This window comes from Staurois parvus, unplaced genomic scaffold (genome assembly GCF_062004578.1).
Source record: "Staurois parvus isolate SC_StPar_1 unplaced genomic scaffold, SC_StPar_1.0 ptg000688l, whole genome shotgun sequence".
In the NCBI taxonomy this organism is placed as follows: Eukaryota; Metazoa; Chordata; class Amphibia; order Anura; family Ranidae; genus Staurois; species Staurois parvus.
The window spans coordinates 492,746-508,654 of record NW_028318484.1 but is presented as its reverse complement, the minus strand read 5'-3'; the positions used below and the strand labels follow the sequence as shown (position 1 = coordinate 508,654).

The 15,909-nt window shown below is 41.7% G+C and overlaps 1 protein-coding gene across 2 annotated transcripts in view; it reads left to right on the top strand.

The window, feature by feature from the left end:
- Positions 1 to 15,909, top strand: part of LOC149447415 (protein mono-ADP-ribosyltransferase PARP14-like) — a 152,037-nt gene that overhangs the window by 17,097 nt on the left and 119,031 nt on the right. For both annotated transcript variants that reach the window (XM_089652607.1, XM_089652606.1), the window contains exons 2-5: positions 207 to 301; positions 3,726 to 3,762; positions 4,615 to 5,816; positions 9,666 to 9,914. In XM_089652607.1, the coding sequence (XP_089508733.1) occupies positions 207 to 301; positions 3,726 to 3,762; positions 4,615 to 5,816; positions 9,666 to 9,914 (1,583 nt within the window). The remainder of the gene's footprint in view (positions 1 to 206; positions 302 to 3,725; positions 3,763 to 4,614; positions 5,817 to 9,665; positions 9,915 to 15,909) is intronic.

Here is a 15,909-nt window from a genome sequence, read left to right as displayed (position 1 = left end):
ATCTTGGAAAGCTTAACATCTTGAATGAAAAATGCAGCAAATACAGGAGGTATCCAGTGTTGGAGAGTAATTAATACCAGACTAATTAAGCCCGTTGGTGAAAAAATACATCATAATGGTTTCTGAAGTTCTTCCATTTCAGTTGCTTGTCTGTTAAACACAGCATGGCTAAGTGTATTGACTTTACATTTTTGTTTGTATGATAGTGATGGAGAGAGTCCTAAATTATGCAGATCACAAGAAAGATTATTTGGGGGAACGGATGGATTTCACAATGGAAGCAGAAGAAAACCAGGAAAAGGTATGGTACTTCACCTAATGGCTTGAAATGTTTAAAGAAAATGTAATTGGTATCTCCAGGAAAATAAAGCTGTAAAAACTGTGAAACTAAGGTAGAGAGCAGTACTTATAGCATATTGCTTGAGCAATTTATACATTTGATTGAGACTCTCATACCATAAATACTGCATTGAGCTTCAACGAGGCTCTCTCATTGTATTTTCTCCTAAATGTGGGTGCTTGTCAACTTAGAAAAAGAAAATATCTAAAAAACATTCTGTGAATTTGTCAAAAGCTCACCCTGACACAGGTCAAGTATGCCTTGATGATTAAAAAATCAGCACATTCCCTTTGCAGATTGTTCATTAGCAAGGTAAACTTTCACTGCAGCAGAGTGAGCCTTGGATACATTTCCAGTAAAATAATTATTTTCATTGCTCACTTTTGAAATGTATATTTTGGACAGGAATATGCTTTTTTAATGTAGGCTCTTTTCAGCTGGCTGATATGCAGTCTGAGGAGTTCCATGGTACACCCGCTTTTACAGATAGGGATTGCAGGGACCAGTCCATTACAACTCTTCCCATTTTCTGTGGTCCTGTCAGGGTCTTTGGCTGAACTTATGTTTTAGTTTGGGAGCGAGGTCATAGATCTGGGTACGTGTGGCAGCTTGATGATATTCTTAATGGAAACACACTAGGCTTAGACTTAAAATAGGTTTTTCAAAAGGACAAGAAGCTTCGGGCTCACCTGGTAGATTGGGAGACCCCAAGGACAGCCCTTTCCCCCTTTAACCCCTTTCAATAATAGCCAAAAGGCCTCCACACCATCATTTGGAGTAGTAATAGGAGAATTCTGTAAAATCTGATTCACCTGGAATTCAGTGAATCCCACAAAATGTTCAGTGAATCTGAACTTTTGGGTGAATTGTGCTTAAGTCTATGGGAGATAAAAGTTAATAGACATATGTTTGGCAACTTGTACGGCTAATAGAAAAGCTATTGTAAAAAATAACAAAGGCATGCATCTGGAGTCATCAGGAGTCAGGTACGTGTATGAGGGACCTGTGTCAAGGCCAAAAATAAAAAAACCTCACAGGAGGAAAGAGTGTCCTTTTCACACAATTTCAAGGAATACATGGAAAATACAAAAATCCCCTTATTACAGGTTTTGGGGGATACATTAAAACTATACATGATGTCATGAAACAGCATGATTTTTAGGGACAGCCTCTGTGATGGCACTCTTTGACAGTGCACATTTGGATGTAGAAATCATATAAACTGTATTTTTTTACAATTAGCTTGCCTACAGACAGTAACAGTATTTCAATCCACTATTAAAATTTTAACCACTTCCTGCCCGACCTATAGTAAAATGACAGACGGGCGAGCCCCTCGTCGAGGTGTCATATGACATCCTTCCTGGATTGCTCCTTGCGAGTGCCTGCAGGGCCGTGCTGGGGCGAGATCTGTCACCAGCTGTGTACCGGCCCCTTTGTCAGTACCTTGTGACCTGCTGTGACCAATCACAGCAGGGCACATGACAGTTGTAAAAAAATTGATGGCTTCCTTTCATTCCATCAATTGTATACAAGTGTGTCTAGCTGTGAATGGTCACAGTTATCGCATGCATAGGCTGGGCCAATCACAGCCCATCTGTGTCATGTGATTAGCAATGGCCAGTCACAGCTAATCACAACAAAAAAACCTGAATTAATCTATGTCATTCAGTTAAATGCTTGCTTATAGCAAATAAATTCTTTGTTATAAGCAAATTGTGGACTATAATGTTACTATGGTAACATTATACTCCTTTGGTCATAATGTAATATGAAAAAAAAATCATAAAAAAAGAGAAAAAAATTTATTAAAAAATAAAAAAAAAATTGAAAGAAAATTATTTTTTTTTTTTTTAGTACAGTCACCAGTGTCCCTGATCACCACCACACCAGTTATATGATTATGCTGCACTGCACTGGTGACAGTATGTAAAAAAAAAATTTTGAAATTAATGTTTTTTCATTTCTGCATTTTCCAAAAAATTATGACAAAAAAATTACAACTTAAAAAAACTCGCCATGCCTCTTATGAAATACATTGAACTGTCTACTTTGCAAAAAGGGGTAATTTGGGGGATATCTGTACTGTTCTGACATTTTTGGACCTCAAGAAATTAGATTGGCTGTCAGTATTTCAGGATTGATCAATTCTCAGATATATTCCATAGTTTGTGAACTCTATAAGTTTCCTACAGACTAAATAATAAAGTCTGATTTGGGTTATTTTCAGCAAAGAAATGTAGCAGAATACATCGTGGCCTAAATTTATGAAAAACAAATATTTATTTTCAAAATTTTATAACAGAAACAAAGAAAAGCATGGAAGTAAACTTTAAATTACAACCTTAAATTACAACCCCTGAGAACAAAAGCCCACTATTTCTTTCAAGGTAAAGCATTGTTGAAAAACTCTGCTTTCTTATGGACGAGTCATCACAAGGCTCCATTACTGCAAATTACATAAGTAAGGTACAGCACCTTCAATTTTCTGACACTAAGGCATCTGAGTCTCCTGCTTAACAGTTATGAGACTAAATTTTCTATTTCCCCAATTACTAAAATAATTTTAAAAAAAAGCAAACAGCAGTCTAAATTTTAAATAAAATACAGCAGAATATAACAAGACTTAAGTTAGTACTATTTATAGACAGAGGTCACAGTGTATACAAAGAGCCTTTATTTTCTTTGACAAAAAAAAAGTGTGTATAAATATATATATATATATATATATATACACACACACACACACACACACACACACAGAGGTCTGATATTGTTCTATGTACATTCCTTGTTTTATTGATTGCATGTAATATTCTTATTTTCTGATATTGTGGATTTGGGGTTTTCATGAGCTGTAAGCCATAATCATCACAATTATGACAAATCACGGCTTGAACTATCTTGCTTTCCATGTAATGAGTCTATCTCATATATTAGTTTCACCTTTTAAGTTGCATTACTGAAATAAATGAACTTTTGTACAATATTCAAATTTTTCGAGTTTCACCTGTGTATATATATATATATATTTATTACACACACAAATACACACAAGCACTGCCTACCATTGTTGGTTTGTTTGGTTTTTCTAATTTTTAGGGTTAAAGGGTGTAATTAGAATTCTAGAAATTCACAGTGTATTGCTCTTTAGGCATATCTAAACCTCATCCCTATTTTAAAGTTGAAGTTTGCAAAAAGTGTCTTTCACCAATAGTATTGTGTGTATGGCTGCAGTGGGTTCAGTACTATGGGTAACTCCTCGTCATTACAAATAAATACATGTCGAAGAAAATGTGGGACACACTGTAGTAACTAAGTGATATTTCCGACTACCTGCATATACAGCAACATTTTACAGCAGTAAAATTTTTTTTTTTCACAGATAAACTTGGCATCACTAGTCACTGAAGAGCAGTCTAGTAAGTACACAATATGTCTACCACTACATTACTGAAACATATGTGTAAAACAAACAGGGATTTCATACCATCAAGCTGAACTATAGCTGTTAAACTTACATTTATGACAGAGGAATAATACTGGCTTTTCACTCATTTTTATTTGATACAGCTTTATTGTCAACATATTGTTGCCAGCTTGTTGTTTAAAGTACATTTGCCAAAATAAATGGTACCACAATGCTTCACAGTAGTTAAGAACAAGTATTTAAAGTGAATCCATAAGGTACATGAATGTCTCCAAATTGATAATTATGCTAAAGTGTATTTTACAAACATCTGTGAGCCAGAAAGCCCCTGGATCTTTGATACAGTCTTGGGGAAATTCAACTTTTGATTTGGCAGGTATTTGTGCCAGTTTAGGCAACATTAGTTAAATGGGTGAGAAATCCAGGTAGTTCTAACTAATTCAGATAGTTCTTATGAATTCCTCAAGTTGCCATTGTCATATGGCCCTTAACAAAAAAAAGTAGAGTAACTTTTTACAAAAAGTTCCTTCATTACTCTGTGTACGTTTGAAAGATCTCTGAATAGCTGCTATTCTGTGAATCTTCTTGCAGCATTGTAAATAAAGTTATTAAGCTCCGTAGCATCTTAATTTCTCTTCTCTCAGCAGAAGCACAAAGTCCAATCACACAGAAACTTTAAATGAAACATGTGGTTTTGCTCAAAATAATTATCTTGTATAGCCAGAAAGCTGTCAACATTATTTCTGATTAGAAACTTAATACAAATGTTTGATAGTAGGCCAAACCAAGAGTTAGTATGTGTATCTAGATATGTTATGTTATGTTATCTTTTTATATTTATTAGACATTCCAGAAGATGGGGATGGTTTTGCAGCTGCCAGCATACCTGAAGATTTTTCAGAAAACATTACACTAGAGCAGAATACTATTATTCCTCTAGACAGCAATTTTCAGTATGAAGTCATAAAAGACAGACTTACAAACGAAATGTGTGCATTTATTCCATCCTTAAAAATTCATTGTGATAACAAGATGTTAAAGGTAACTGGACATGGCGATTTAATGCAGGCACGTCTTCGAATCAAAAATATGATTGCTTCAGTCAGAGAACGCAAAGTTGATGTCTCCCCAGCCATAGCAGGTTTTCTTCTCTCTTCAGATAGTGCAGAAATATCCAAAAAGATATTTGATAGCTCAAATAAAGGCCTTGTGTTTCTAGATATTTTGGGCGGTTTACGTATATATGCATCTTCTGATACTCTACTTGACCAAGCTGAAATTACTTTGCAACAAAGTCTCAAAGTGGATAACATTCCAATTGCATCAGAAGAAAGAGGGGCCATCTCACACGAAAACTGGAATCATTTATTGGATATTTTAAATAGTTCTGGAGATATTCAGGTTGGTCTCAAAGAGGATAGTGATAGCAGAGTTATCACCTTGTCCTTAGTGGGTTTGACTAAGGCAGTAGAGGAAGCAAGCAAAACATGTAATCACTATTTATGGCAGAAAACCTCCATCAAAGAGGAGGTTGATCTAGCACACCGTGTAGTTGCAGAACATATTGAGGATTTGCTAATGAGCTTTGAAGGTAGCCAACTGTCAGTTACAATTCAAATTTCAGAGCCTCCAGGACAGACTGTGACTTTGATTGGTCCACAAGATGAAGTGATCAAATGTAAAGATAATCTTCAAGCATTTATTAAGAAGATACATGTGAATAATCTGTGTATTAACAAGCATGGAGCAGCACATTTTTTTAACAATCAAGGAAAGCAAATACTAGATAGAATTCAGAATGCTTTCAAATGTCGCATCTTTGTTTGTGACTCTGAAAGTGGGAATCGCAGAGCAGAGGGTGCTAGCAATGATCAGAATGTACTTGGTTGTACAGAAGATGTAAAGATGACAAGGAGTGTATCTTCTGATGAAGGAACACAGCAAGCAGAAATATCTCAAACAGTCAAGACACAGAGGAAAACAAAAGAAAATAAACCTTCAGCGGTCCAGCTTGTACTGAGTCGTGGAAAACTTGAGAATAAAAAGGTAAATCAAATATAATATTTTCATTTATAAGCCAGTTCACACACTATAGATATACATACCTTACTATTATATGCACTGACACAGTTTTGTGTTGTATGCAATTGTAAAGTGTGTCCAAAATGCTGGATTAAATTATTTAAAAAATGACAGTTTTTTGAAAGAATGTTTTATTTATGTAATGTTACAAAAATTAATGGACAAAACAAGTGAAAAAATGCTTTCCAGCTAATGGAAAAATAGATAAAAACTAGCTAAAACTGCAAGGATAAGGAATTATTTAATTAGGGCTAATTTGGGTGAACTAAGGATTAATCTTAGAACAACCTTTATTTAAAACTATGTGGGTTTCATGGAGCTAATGTTATGAGCACATCAAATGGACAAGACTTTGATCTGCTCTAAGGAGCTAAACAAGATGTATTGCGGGTATATTGTAAAAAAGTTGTAACCATGTATTTGGTTTTAACAACCGCATGCTTCCCAACTTTTGAACTTCAGAATGAGGGACAATTGAGGGAGAAGTGACCTGTGGCTTGCTTAGCGCAAAATGGCAAAATGGTTGTGACTAAATGCTTAACAGTGGGAGGGACCTAAGGGGCGTGGTTAAACAAAACCTGGGCTTCCTTGTACCCATAAAATATACTTTGAGAGCTGTGCCACAAGCAAGAGTTTCACAGACACAAACTCCAGCACAATAATAAAAAAAAAAAATATCAAAAGCTCCCATTACAAATGGTTTTGCACAAACTGTGAAACATGCATTACACAAAGTGTGGAAGAATTCAGGAATGCATGATGAACAGAGTGCAGGATTCAGGAGCGCATTTCATATAGAGTGCAGGATTCAGGAGTGCATTTCATACAGAGTGCAGGATTCAGGAGTGCAGGATTCAGGAGTGCAGGATTCAGGAGTGCAGGATTCAGGAGTGCAGGATTCAGGAGTGCATTTCATATAGAGTGCAGGATTCAGGAGTGCATTTCATATAGAGTGCAGGATTCAGGAGTGCATTTCATACAGAGTGCAGGATTCAGGAGTGCAGGATTCAGGAGTGCATTTCAAACAGAGTACAGAATTCAGGGATGCGTTACGTACAGACTGCAAGGTTCAGAAGTTAGTTAAACCGCAAAAAGACACCAATTAAACTTACACCATACATTTATGTTCTAAAATCTTGATTAACAGCATAAAGGAGCTGAGGCAATAATGTAGGCATCAGATGGATAACAAATGAGTGCAGCCGAACAGAACCTGCAGCAGAGTAAACATCTAGCACAGCCAAGGATTGGCGAACAAGCCGGCGGAGTACAGTTGCAATGAGAGAGTCAAGTCCAACCTGTGATGTTGGGGATAGGCAGGGCCTACATGCATTTCAGGGGCTCCACCCTCTTTTAAAAACAACCCGTTCATAGTGAAACAGCCAACATTTATACAGTGCCAACTGGGAAAAGGTGGCAAGGGACAGGACTAATTGAAATTTCTACATGTGCACCCGCAACGATGTATAATTCAGGTATATTATACACCGCTGCAGGTGCACATGCAGTAGTTCCAATTGGTACTGCCCCTTGTCGCCATCTTCCCTGGCCAGCAATGTATAAATGCCAGCTGTTTGTCTGTGCAATGCTTTCTTGACAAAGGGGACAGAGCCCCTGAAACGGATATCGGCCCCGCCCATCCCCTACATCACAGGTTGGAGTTGGCAGCTGCATGCTCTCTCTCACTGTGGCTGCAAGCCCCGCTGGCTTGCCCGCCAATCCCTGGCTGTGCTAGATGTTCACACTGCTGCAGGTGCTGTTCGGCTGGAAGTTAGCATATAAAGAATAGATAGAATAATGCTGGACAAAGCCCCTGTACACCGGGACTGAGTTCAAAGGTGAAAATGTGGGAAAGTCCCACCCAGTCCGGAACTGTTGGGTGGTATGCAACCTTGTTACCCTTTTCATGCATATTGGAGGCACAGTAAGTGCCCCTACAACACATCTTGTAAACTGACATTATTTATTTGTATGGAAAAAAGGTGGGGTGTGCTGGCTGTTTTTTCACCCAGGATCAGTAAGAGGATAATGTATAATAGCATCTTCATTATGCTCAGTATAATCCAAAAGAAAAGCGGATTTGCATATTTATAGGAGTAGTATCCTCTATGATTAAGCTTATCGGCTGAGAAATGTTAGAGAATGCAGGGATAAGTACCAGCCACACATCATGATAAAGTTCTCTTCTTTATAGGAAATCTGTCATGGGAAAAATACAGGGCCTGCCATTGCAGACTTCCGAAAGTAAAATATTAGTTGGCTGCTTGTTATCCCTATACTTTATTTTTAATACTTCCTGAGTCACTGATCTGTAACAGGTATTCATATAAAGAAAATGGCCTTATATGCATAGTTGTTCCAGACCAGTGACTTAGCCTATTGAGTAAGAGGATCAGTATTACAGCCATGCAACTAGCATTTTCAGAAGGAGAGTTTGGCAATGGCAGCCTTGATTTTGCTCTGCTAATAAATTTTCTTTAGCCACTTAAGCAGTCACATCCTTTATATAGAAAAGATATGTTTTTTTAAACTTCTGTTATGAGCCTGTTTGTCACTTAGGTTAATATATATATATATATATATATATATATATATATATATATATATATATATATATATATATATATATATATATATAAGTTAAGTGACAAGGTATATATATAGTGACAAGTGACAAGGTATATATATATATATATATATATATATATATACACACACACACACAGTTATTTGGGGCACAAATATTTCTCTATTTCTTTTGTCAATATTGCCTTGCAAAAATGATTTTATTTTCTATGCCACCTATAGAGGTTGTGATTTAAAATATAGTGTTACTGTACATAGAAAGTATGTATGAATTATGTTCTATATTTTGTCCCATTCATAGTGACAATAACATTAAGCTTTTGGTACAAAACACTGCATAGTTACATAGGTTGAAAAAAGACAATCCACGACAACCAATAGAAGAAAAAAAAAAACGAATATAAAACCTCCATATATACACAATCATATCAAGAGGAAGACCATTTTTTTTAACAAAAAAAAGAAAACCAAAAAAGTACTAATGGTTCAAAAAATAGCAATAATAAAACACAAAAAATTAATAGCTAAGGAAAGAAAGAGGGGATCAATTAGATAAGGCTGACTAAGCTTAACTAAGGATTAAAATGGGTTAAATGTTTTGGTACCTTATTTTTAACTTGTAAGATGTTTGAATTGATATCATATGCAAATCAAAAACCTCCCCTTTGTTTTGCAGATTAGCTTTCAATAATGTCATTAGCATAAAGTGATATTAAAGGTAATTTATCATACTTATCTGCTCTGAGCAATGGTTTTGCACAGATCAACCCCAATCCTCCTCTTGTCAGGTCCCCCACCAGCGCTCCTGGCTCCTCTCTCCTGCTTAGTGCCCCCATAGCAAGCGATTTGATCTAGGGACACTAATGCAAGCTTGCTCTCAAGCCCCACTCTGTGTGTCCACAGCTTGGCCCCAATCTCTTCTCATTCGCTGGGATTGACAGCAGCCAATGGCTCCCGCTGCTGTGTCTGAGCCAATGAGGAGGTAGAGACCCGAGAGAGCAGTTGTTCTGGTGCACAGAGCTGGATCGCGATTGGGCTTCAGTAAGTATTAGGGGGGCTTCAGAGGGAGGTAGGAGAGCTGCATGTTGAAGGTTTTAACCATCATACATAGAATGCATGATAGTAAAAGCCTTTAGAGTCACTTTAATCCAGAATTATTTATGATTAGTTACTGTACATTCCATTGAAGATGACAATATTTGTAGATCCTTTGTATTTGATTTTCAGGCTGATGTGCTGGTTGCTCCTTTACTATCTAAAAATCCGGTTCTTGAAGCTTTGAATGTTACTGAAAATCTGAAAAAGAAGGGAGGTGATCGGTTCAAAAATCTATTTATGGCTGCTCAAAAAACTTTCGAACCTGGAAGCATTTTCCCACTACCAATTCCTGGAGACAACTACCTACTAGACTGTAATATTGTAATCTTCATTGCCTGCCTCCCATGGGATGGGCCAGGTGGATCATCATCAATTGCGGTAAGCTCTGCAAATATGATCATTGTAATATTACTGTAAATCTTGAATTCTTGGTTCCAGTAACTGTTAACATGATGCCACATATTGGCATAACCACTAATATTATTTCAGACATCTAGTAAAATTACAACAACCCAAAATGTATTTATTTAATGGAAAACGGTAAAATTACTAGAGAGCTCACTCCCTGTGCTGTATCAATGGAGGAGCACATTGACATCCTAAGCTGCTCTAATGAGTTGGACTACAAACACCTCCCCCTCTTCTTATCTTTATTACATGAGAGATATGTTTTTGTAGTTCAGATAAGATTACTGGAAAGGCTAATAACATTGTTTGAGCTTTTAGTTCAGTCCACAAAACATTGTATTTTCTATACTTGCATAATATGTACCTAACTTAAAAAAAGAAAACAAATGCAACCACCACATTCATAGATTGTTTAGCTGTGTAGAGCGTCTGGACAACCTGCTTAATTTATTGGGTCTCTTCTGTCCTGCACCTGTGATGATCCACCCTTACCTGGATCCAAGAATACCCTTACCTGGATCAAAGAACGCAGACACACCTTAAAAGTTTAAATGAGCTTTATTAAATGGAAACGCTATAGAACTGAATGGGTTAACCATTTACAATTGAGAAATGTAGGCACCTTGTTAAGCAACACAATTCACAGCATGTCTCTGTTAGTTTATCACATCCACCTGGAAAGCAACAGGTGCAAAAACGTGCAAAAGGCAGGTACAGGAGAGTGATACTGGCTTGTCATGCAGATTAATAAAAATTCAACGCAGTAGATTACTAAAGATGGCATTTACAATAGCAATACAGCCTACCTTCAACCTACTTCAGATATGCCCTGCCTAACCACTGGGACAATGTAGAGAGTCTGCTGGCGATGGGGTCCTTAGGTTGGAGCACTCAGTTAAACAACATGGTGGCCAGAGACTTCTCACAACTGATGATGGTTCTGGTCCTGAGCAGCACCTCAGTGGCCAGCGAAAGGGTATTTCCTCTTGAGCCAGTTCTCTGAAGCTGTAACAGGCTGTGGTAGCTGGAACCCTGAGCTGGGATTGCTGAAACACTCTGGAACAATAGCACAGTCAATAGCCTGCAGCCTGACTCCTGCACACAGTTTAGCTTGGAATTCAGATGCAGCATAGCACATCTCTTCTGGCAGAACAGATTCTCTGGCAGTAGCAAGTGATCAGCAGCTCACAACAGACAGTCCAGTCCCTCTCTCTGCCTTGGCTCTAGGTAGCAAAGTCCACTTGCAGCTTTCCTCCTACAGCTTAGTGCAGTAGCAGACCGTACTTAGTCCCAGAACCCTCTATACCAGGGGCGGACTGACCATTGGGGAACTTGGGCACTGCCCGAGGGCCCGGGGTTAGTAGGGGGCCCCATGAGATGTTCCTGGTACCTTTCATAGGCTTTTTGGGTGTGGTTTGAGTGTGGGCGAGGACACGGGCCCCATGATCCCCTTTTGCCCGGGGGCCCCATGAGTTGTCAGTCCGCCCCTGCTCTATACCAGCTCTTAGGTTCACTGCAGTCTACATGTAGTTCTGAGTTCACTAGCACACAGCCTAGAAAACAGCTGTTTGCTCTCTCAAGCATATAGGAAAAGAAAAATAAATTCACTACTCTCTCACACACTCTCTGGGCACCAAAAGCTCTTCTCTTGGGTCCCAGACCTCTCTTACCAGGTCCCACATGGATCGGTCCCTTCTCTCAGTGATGGGCAGGGCTAAAAATGGCCAGCAGTCAACCAGGGGCCAGGCTGGCCCCGGTAGGCAATCAGAAGTTCTCCTTTCCTAGGGCTGCTAGGGGAAGGTTCTCTACAGCTGTAGTAACAGCCAATCAGGGTGCTGTCCAACCTCCTTTCTCCTTGCCGCTGTTCATCTCAGGAGAGAAAAGAAAAAAAGTCCTTGCTGCCGTTTATGTTGTGAGTGTGACGGTCACGGCATCAGACACCCAGCCCTTCTGTCAGACACCGCCTGGCTGTATCTCTAGCAACCCACAGCGCGGGGTTCCTCGGGGCGCGGAGTCTAAGTCCCAATCTGCTTATTCACCAGGGACCCTGATGGTGGGGATGGACTTGGAGCAGACTGAGACCAGGTCGCGACCCCTGAGTACGTCCGGCAGTGGTAGAGAGTACCGTCAGAGGTGTTGTGGGAGTAGAGCCTGACGTGAAGAGGCTTGTAGGCCTGGCAGCAGGGACTGATCCGTGTGAGATGGATGGACAGTCAGCGTAACGTAAGGCGTAGTCAGGCAGGCCGGGTCAGCAACGTGCGGGTAGCGAGGTACCAGAGGAGCAGGCAGAGAAAGGTCAGGGTCACGAGCCGCGTTCAGCAACCAACAGGCAGTGAGGTACCAGAGGATCAGGCAGGAGAGTGGTCAGGTCAAGCCAGGGGTGAAGCAGGAGACAATCAGCAGGGTCAGGATCAAGCAGAGGTCGGCAACAGCAAACTTCACAAATCAGATCACAGGAACAAGACAATAAGACCAAACGGCAATTGTACATACCTCCTGTCCTGTTTAAATAGCGCGCCCTGCGCTGTCATTGGTGCCAGGCGCGTGTCCGCGATTGCGCATGCGCGGCCATCGCCGCTGCTGCGATCGACCAGGTCTCGGTGCCCGCTGGCTAGAGCATGTCGGTGTTCTGCGCATGCGCCGCCCGGCGTATCGTGGCAGAACACCCGACCCCTGAGATTGCCCCCCCCATGGGCAGCCGCTGGATGCCCAATTGCTCTCTCCTGTGTGGGCGATTATTGAAAATATCCCAAATTAATTTAGAGGCATGGATATTCTGGGCTGGTTCCCATGAGTTTTCCTCCGGGTCGTAACCTTTCCATTTAATGAGGAATTGAGTCTGGCCTCTCCTCTTCCTACAATCCAGAATCACTTCAACCTCAAATTCCTCCTCCTCATCAATGTTTATGGCTTTCGGAGGTCTAGACCTCCGGTCCGGGAATGGATCCAGTGCTGCGGGTTTCAACAAGGACATGTGAAAGACCAGGTGTATTTTAAAGGATTCGGGAAGTACGAGTTCGTATGCCACCTCATTAATCTTTCGTTTCACCCTGAATGGACCCATGAGTATTGGTCCCAGTTTTCTTGATGGGCAAGACATTTTCAGATTCGTTGTGGCCAGCCAGACCTGGTCCCCAGGGTGCAGAATGAGTTCACCTCTCCTCCTCTTGTCGAAGGCCTTTTTATTATCTTCCTGGGCCCTTGTGATAGCTTCTTGTAAGACTTTGTTGTTTGCTGAGAAAAACTGTAACATATCCTGTGTAGCTGGCACTGGACTTTCTGGAATCGTGTCGGGTAGAAATGTGGGATGGAACCCGTAACTGGCGAAGAACGGAGATTGTTAGGTAGCAGAGTGATTCGCATTGTTGTATGCTAATTCAGCCAGTGGCAGGAGAGTCAGCCAATCATCCTGAAGGAAGGAGGTGTAGCACCTGAGATACTGCTCCAGAGTCTGGTTTGTGCGTTCTGTCTCCCCGTTGGTCTGTGTGTGATATGCCGATAAGGATAGTTTGATTCCCAGGGTCTCGCATAGTGCTCTCCAGAATTGTGAAGTGAACTGGACCCCTCTATCTGAGACAATGTCCTTTGGGACCCCATGAAGTCTTACCACTTCCCTCACAAAGACTTGTGCTGTTTCCGCAGCCGATGGCATGTTTCTCAGAGGCAGGAAATGGGCCATCTTGGACAGCTGGTCCACAACCACAAAAATGGCAGTGTGATCTTGGGATGGTGGGAGCTCCACGATGAAGTCGATGGAAATCATTTCCCATGGCCTATTAGGTATTGGTAAGGGTCGTAGCAGACCCCAGGCCTTGCTCCTGGTGGGCTTGTTCCTCTGGCAGATCGCACAGGACTTCACATACGCTTCACAATCTTTGGCCATACTTGGCCATCAGAACACCCGTTGCAGCAGTTCCAAGGTCTTCCGTACCCCAAAGTGGCCAGCCAGAGGGTGATCATGGCAATAGCCCAAGACTGCGGTACGGGTTTCTTCGGGAACCATGATCCGTCCCTCCTTCCACAAGAGTCCTTCCTTGTCTTGTAAAGAAACCCCGGGTGGACTTGGCATTCCCACGGATGCAGCCTGTAGTTGGGACCGTAGCTCGGTCTGTAGAGCAAGGAAATTCTCTGTAGACAGGATGGTGTCCGGTTTGTGGGTCTCCTCAGGATCTTCAAACATGCGCGAGAGCCCGTGGGGTTTTGTGTTCTTTGATCCCGGCCTGTTTGTGATATGGAACACAAACCTCGAGAAAAAGAGTGCCCATCTAGCCTGACTCCTCCAATGCTGCCTTGATGGCCAGAAGTTCCCGGTCCCCAGTGTCGTAATTCCTCTCTGCAGACGAGAGTTTTCTGGAGAAGAAGGCCACAGGGTGCATCAGTTCCTTGACACCCTTCCTCTGGGAAACCACAGCCCCTACCGTGTTCTCGGACGCGTCAACCTCCAGGATGTAGGGTAACGAGGAATCTGGGTGGCTCAGTATGGGGGCCTCGGTGAACAGCCTCTTCAAGGACTCGAAGGCCATCTGTGCCTCAGGTGTCCACCTAAAATGCACCCCTTGTCTGGTGAGTTGGGTGATGGGGGATACGAGGCCCGAAAAGTTGTTAATGAACTTTCTGTAAAAATTGGCGAAGCCAATGAATCGCTGCACACCCTTCTTATCAGCCGGTACCGGCCATTCCATAATAGCAGAGATCTTTTGGGGATCCATGGCTACTCCCATAGTGGAGATGATTAGCCCCAGGAAGGAATGCTGCGTTGTTCAAAGCTGCATTTATCTGCCTTTGCGTACAGCCCATGTTGACGGAGTCGTCCCAACACGCTCCTAACATGACCTCTATGCTCCTCCAGGGACACGGAGAAAATCAGGATGTCATCTAAATAGATGACCACAAAAACATCCAAAATATCTCTGAACACATCATTAATGAAGTGTTGAAAGGTGGCTGGGGCATTGCATAGGCCGAAGGGCATGACCAATTACTCAAAATGCCCAAACCTGGTACGGAAGGCTGTCTTCCACTCATCTCCCTCCTGAATGTGGACTAAATTGTAAGCCCCCCTTAAATCCAATTTCGTAAAGATGGATGCTGTCCTGAGCCTCTGAAATAATTCTGGTACCAAGGGGAGCGGGTAACGGTTCTTTATCGTAATTTTATTTAGCTCCCTGTAATCCACACAGGGCCTTAGGGATTTCTTCTCAACAAAGAAAATTCCTGCCCCGGCCAGAGACGTAGAAGGGTGGATAAAACCCTTCTGGAGTTTCTCATCGATATATTCTTTAAGTACCCCTAACTCTCGCTCCGATAGGGGAAAAATTTGCTCGAAGGGCACCCAGACCCCGGCAGCAGGTCAATGGGGCAGTCATAGGTCTTATGTGGGGGAAGGTTGTCCGCTCCTCGCTTACTGAATACGTCAAAGTAGCTGTGGTAGGCCGGGGGAATGACTTGCGTCAGTTCTGCATCAGTGTCCAAGCATAACAGAGAGCGTGAAGCTAAAGGAGCCTGGGGACAGCAATGCTCCTGACAGTAGGGGGAACTGAACTTAATGGTACCGGTTCTCCAATTAATCTGGGGGTCGTGTGCCCGTAGCCAAGGAAGCCCCAGAATAATTGGGAACAGAAGGGATGCGATAGCATCTAAACGGAGGAACTCTTGATGGTGACCAGCCACCGTTGCACAGAGAGGTGGGGTCTTCCGGTCTACCACCCCTGACTTGATTCGGGACCCATCAGCCAAAAAGATGTTCAATTCACATTCTCTGGTTTGTAGGGGGATCTGTTGCTGTGCTGCAAAACCTAGGTCTACAAAGCAGCTACAGGCTCCTGAATCAACAATTGCCGTCGCTGACACGGTCCTTCCGGGAAGCTGGAAAGAGATAGGCACTGCTAAATAGTTAGAACTATTAACATAAGTGGGAGATGCGGCAGAAAACACAGATGCACACTTACTTAGTTTCGCTGGGCAG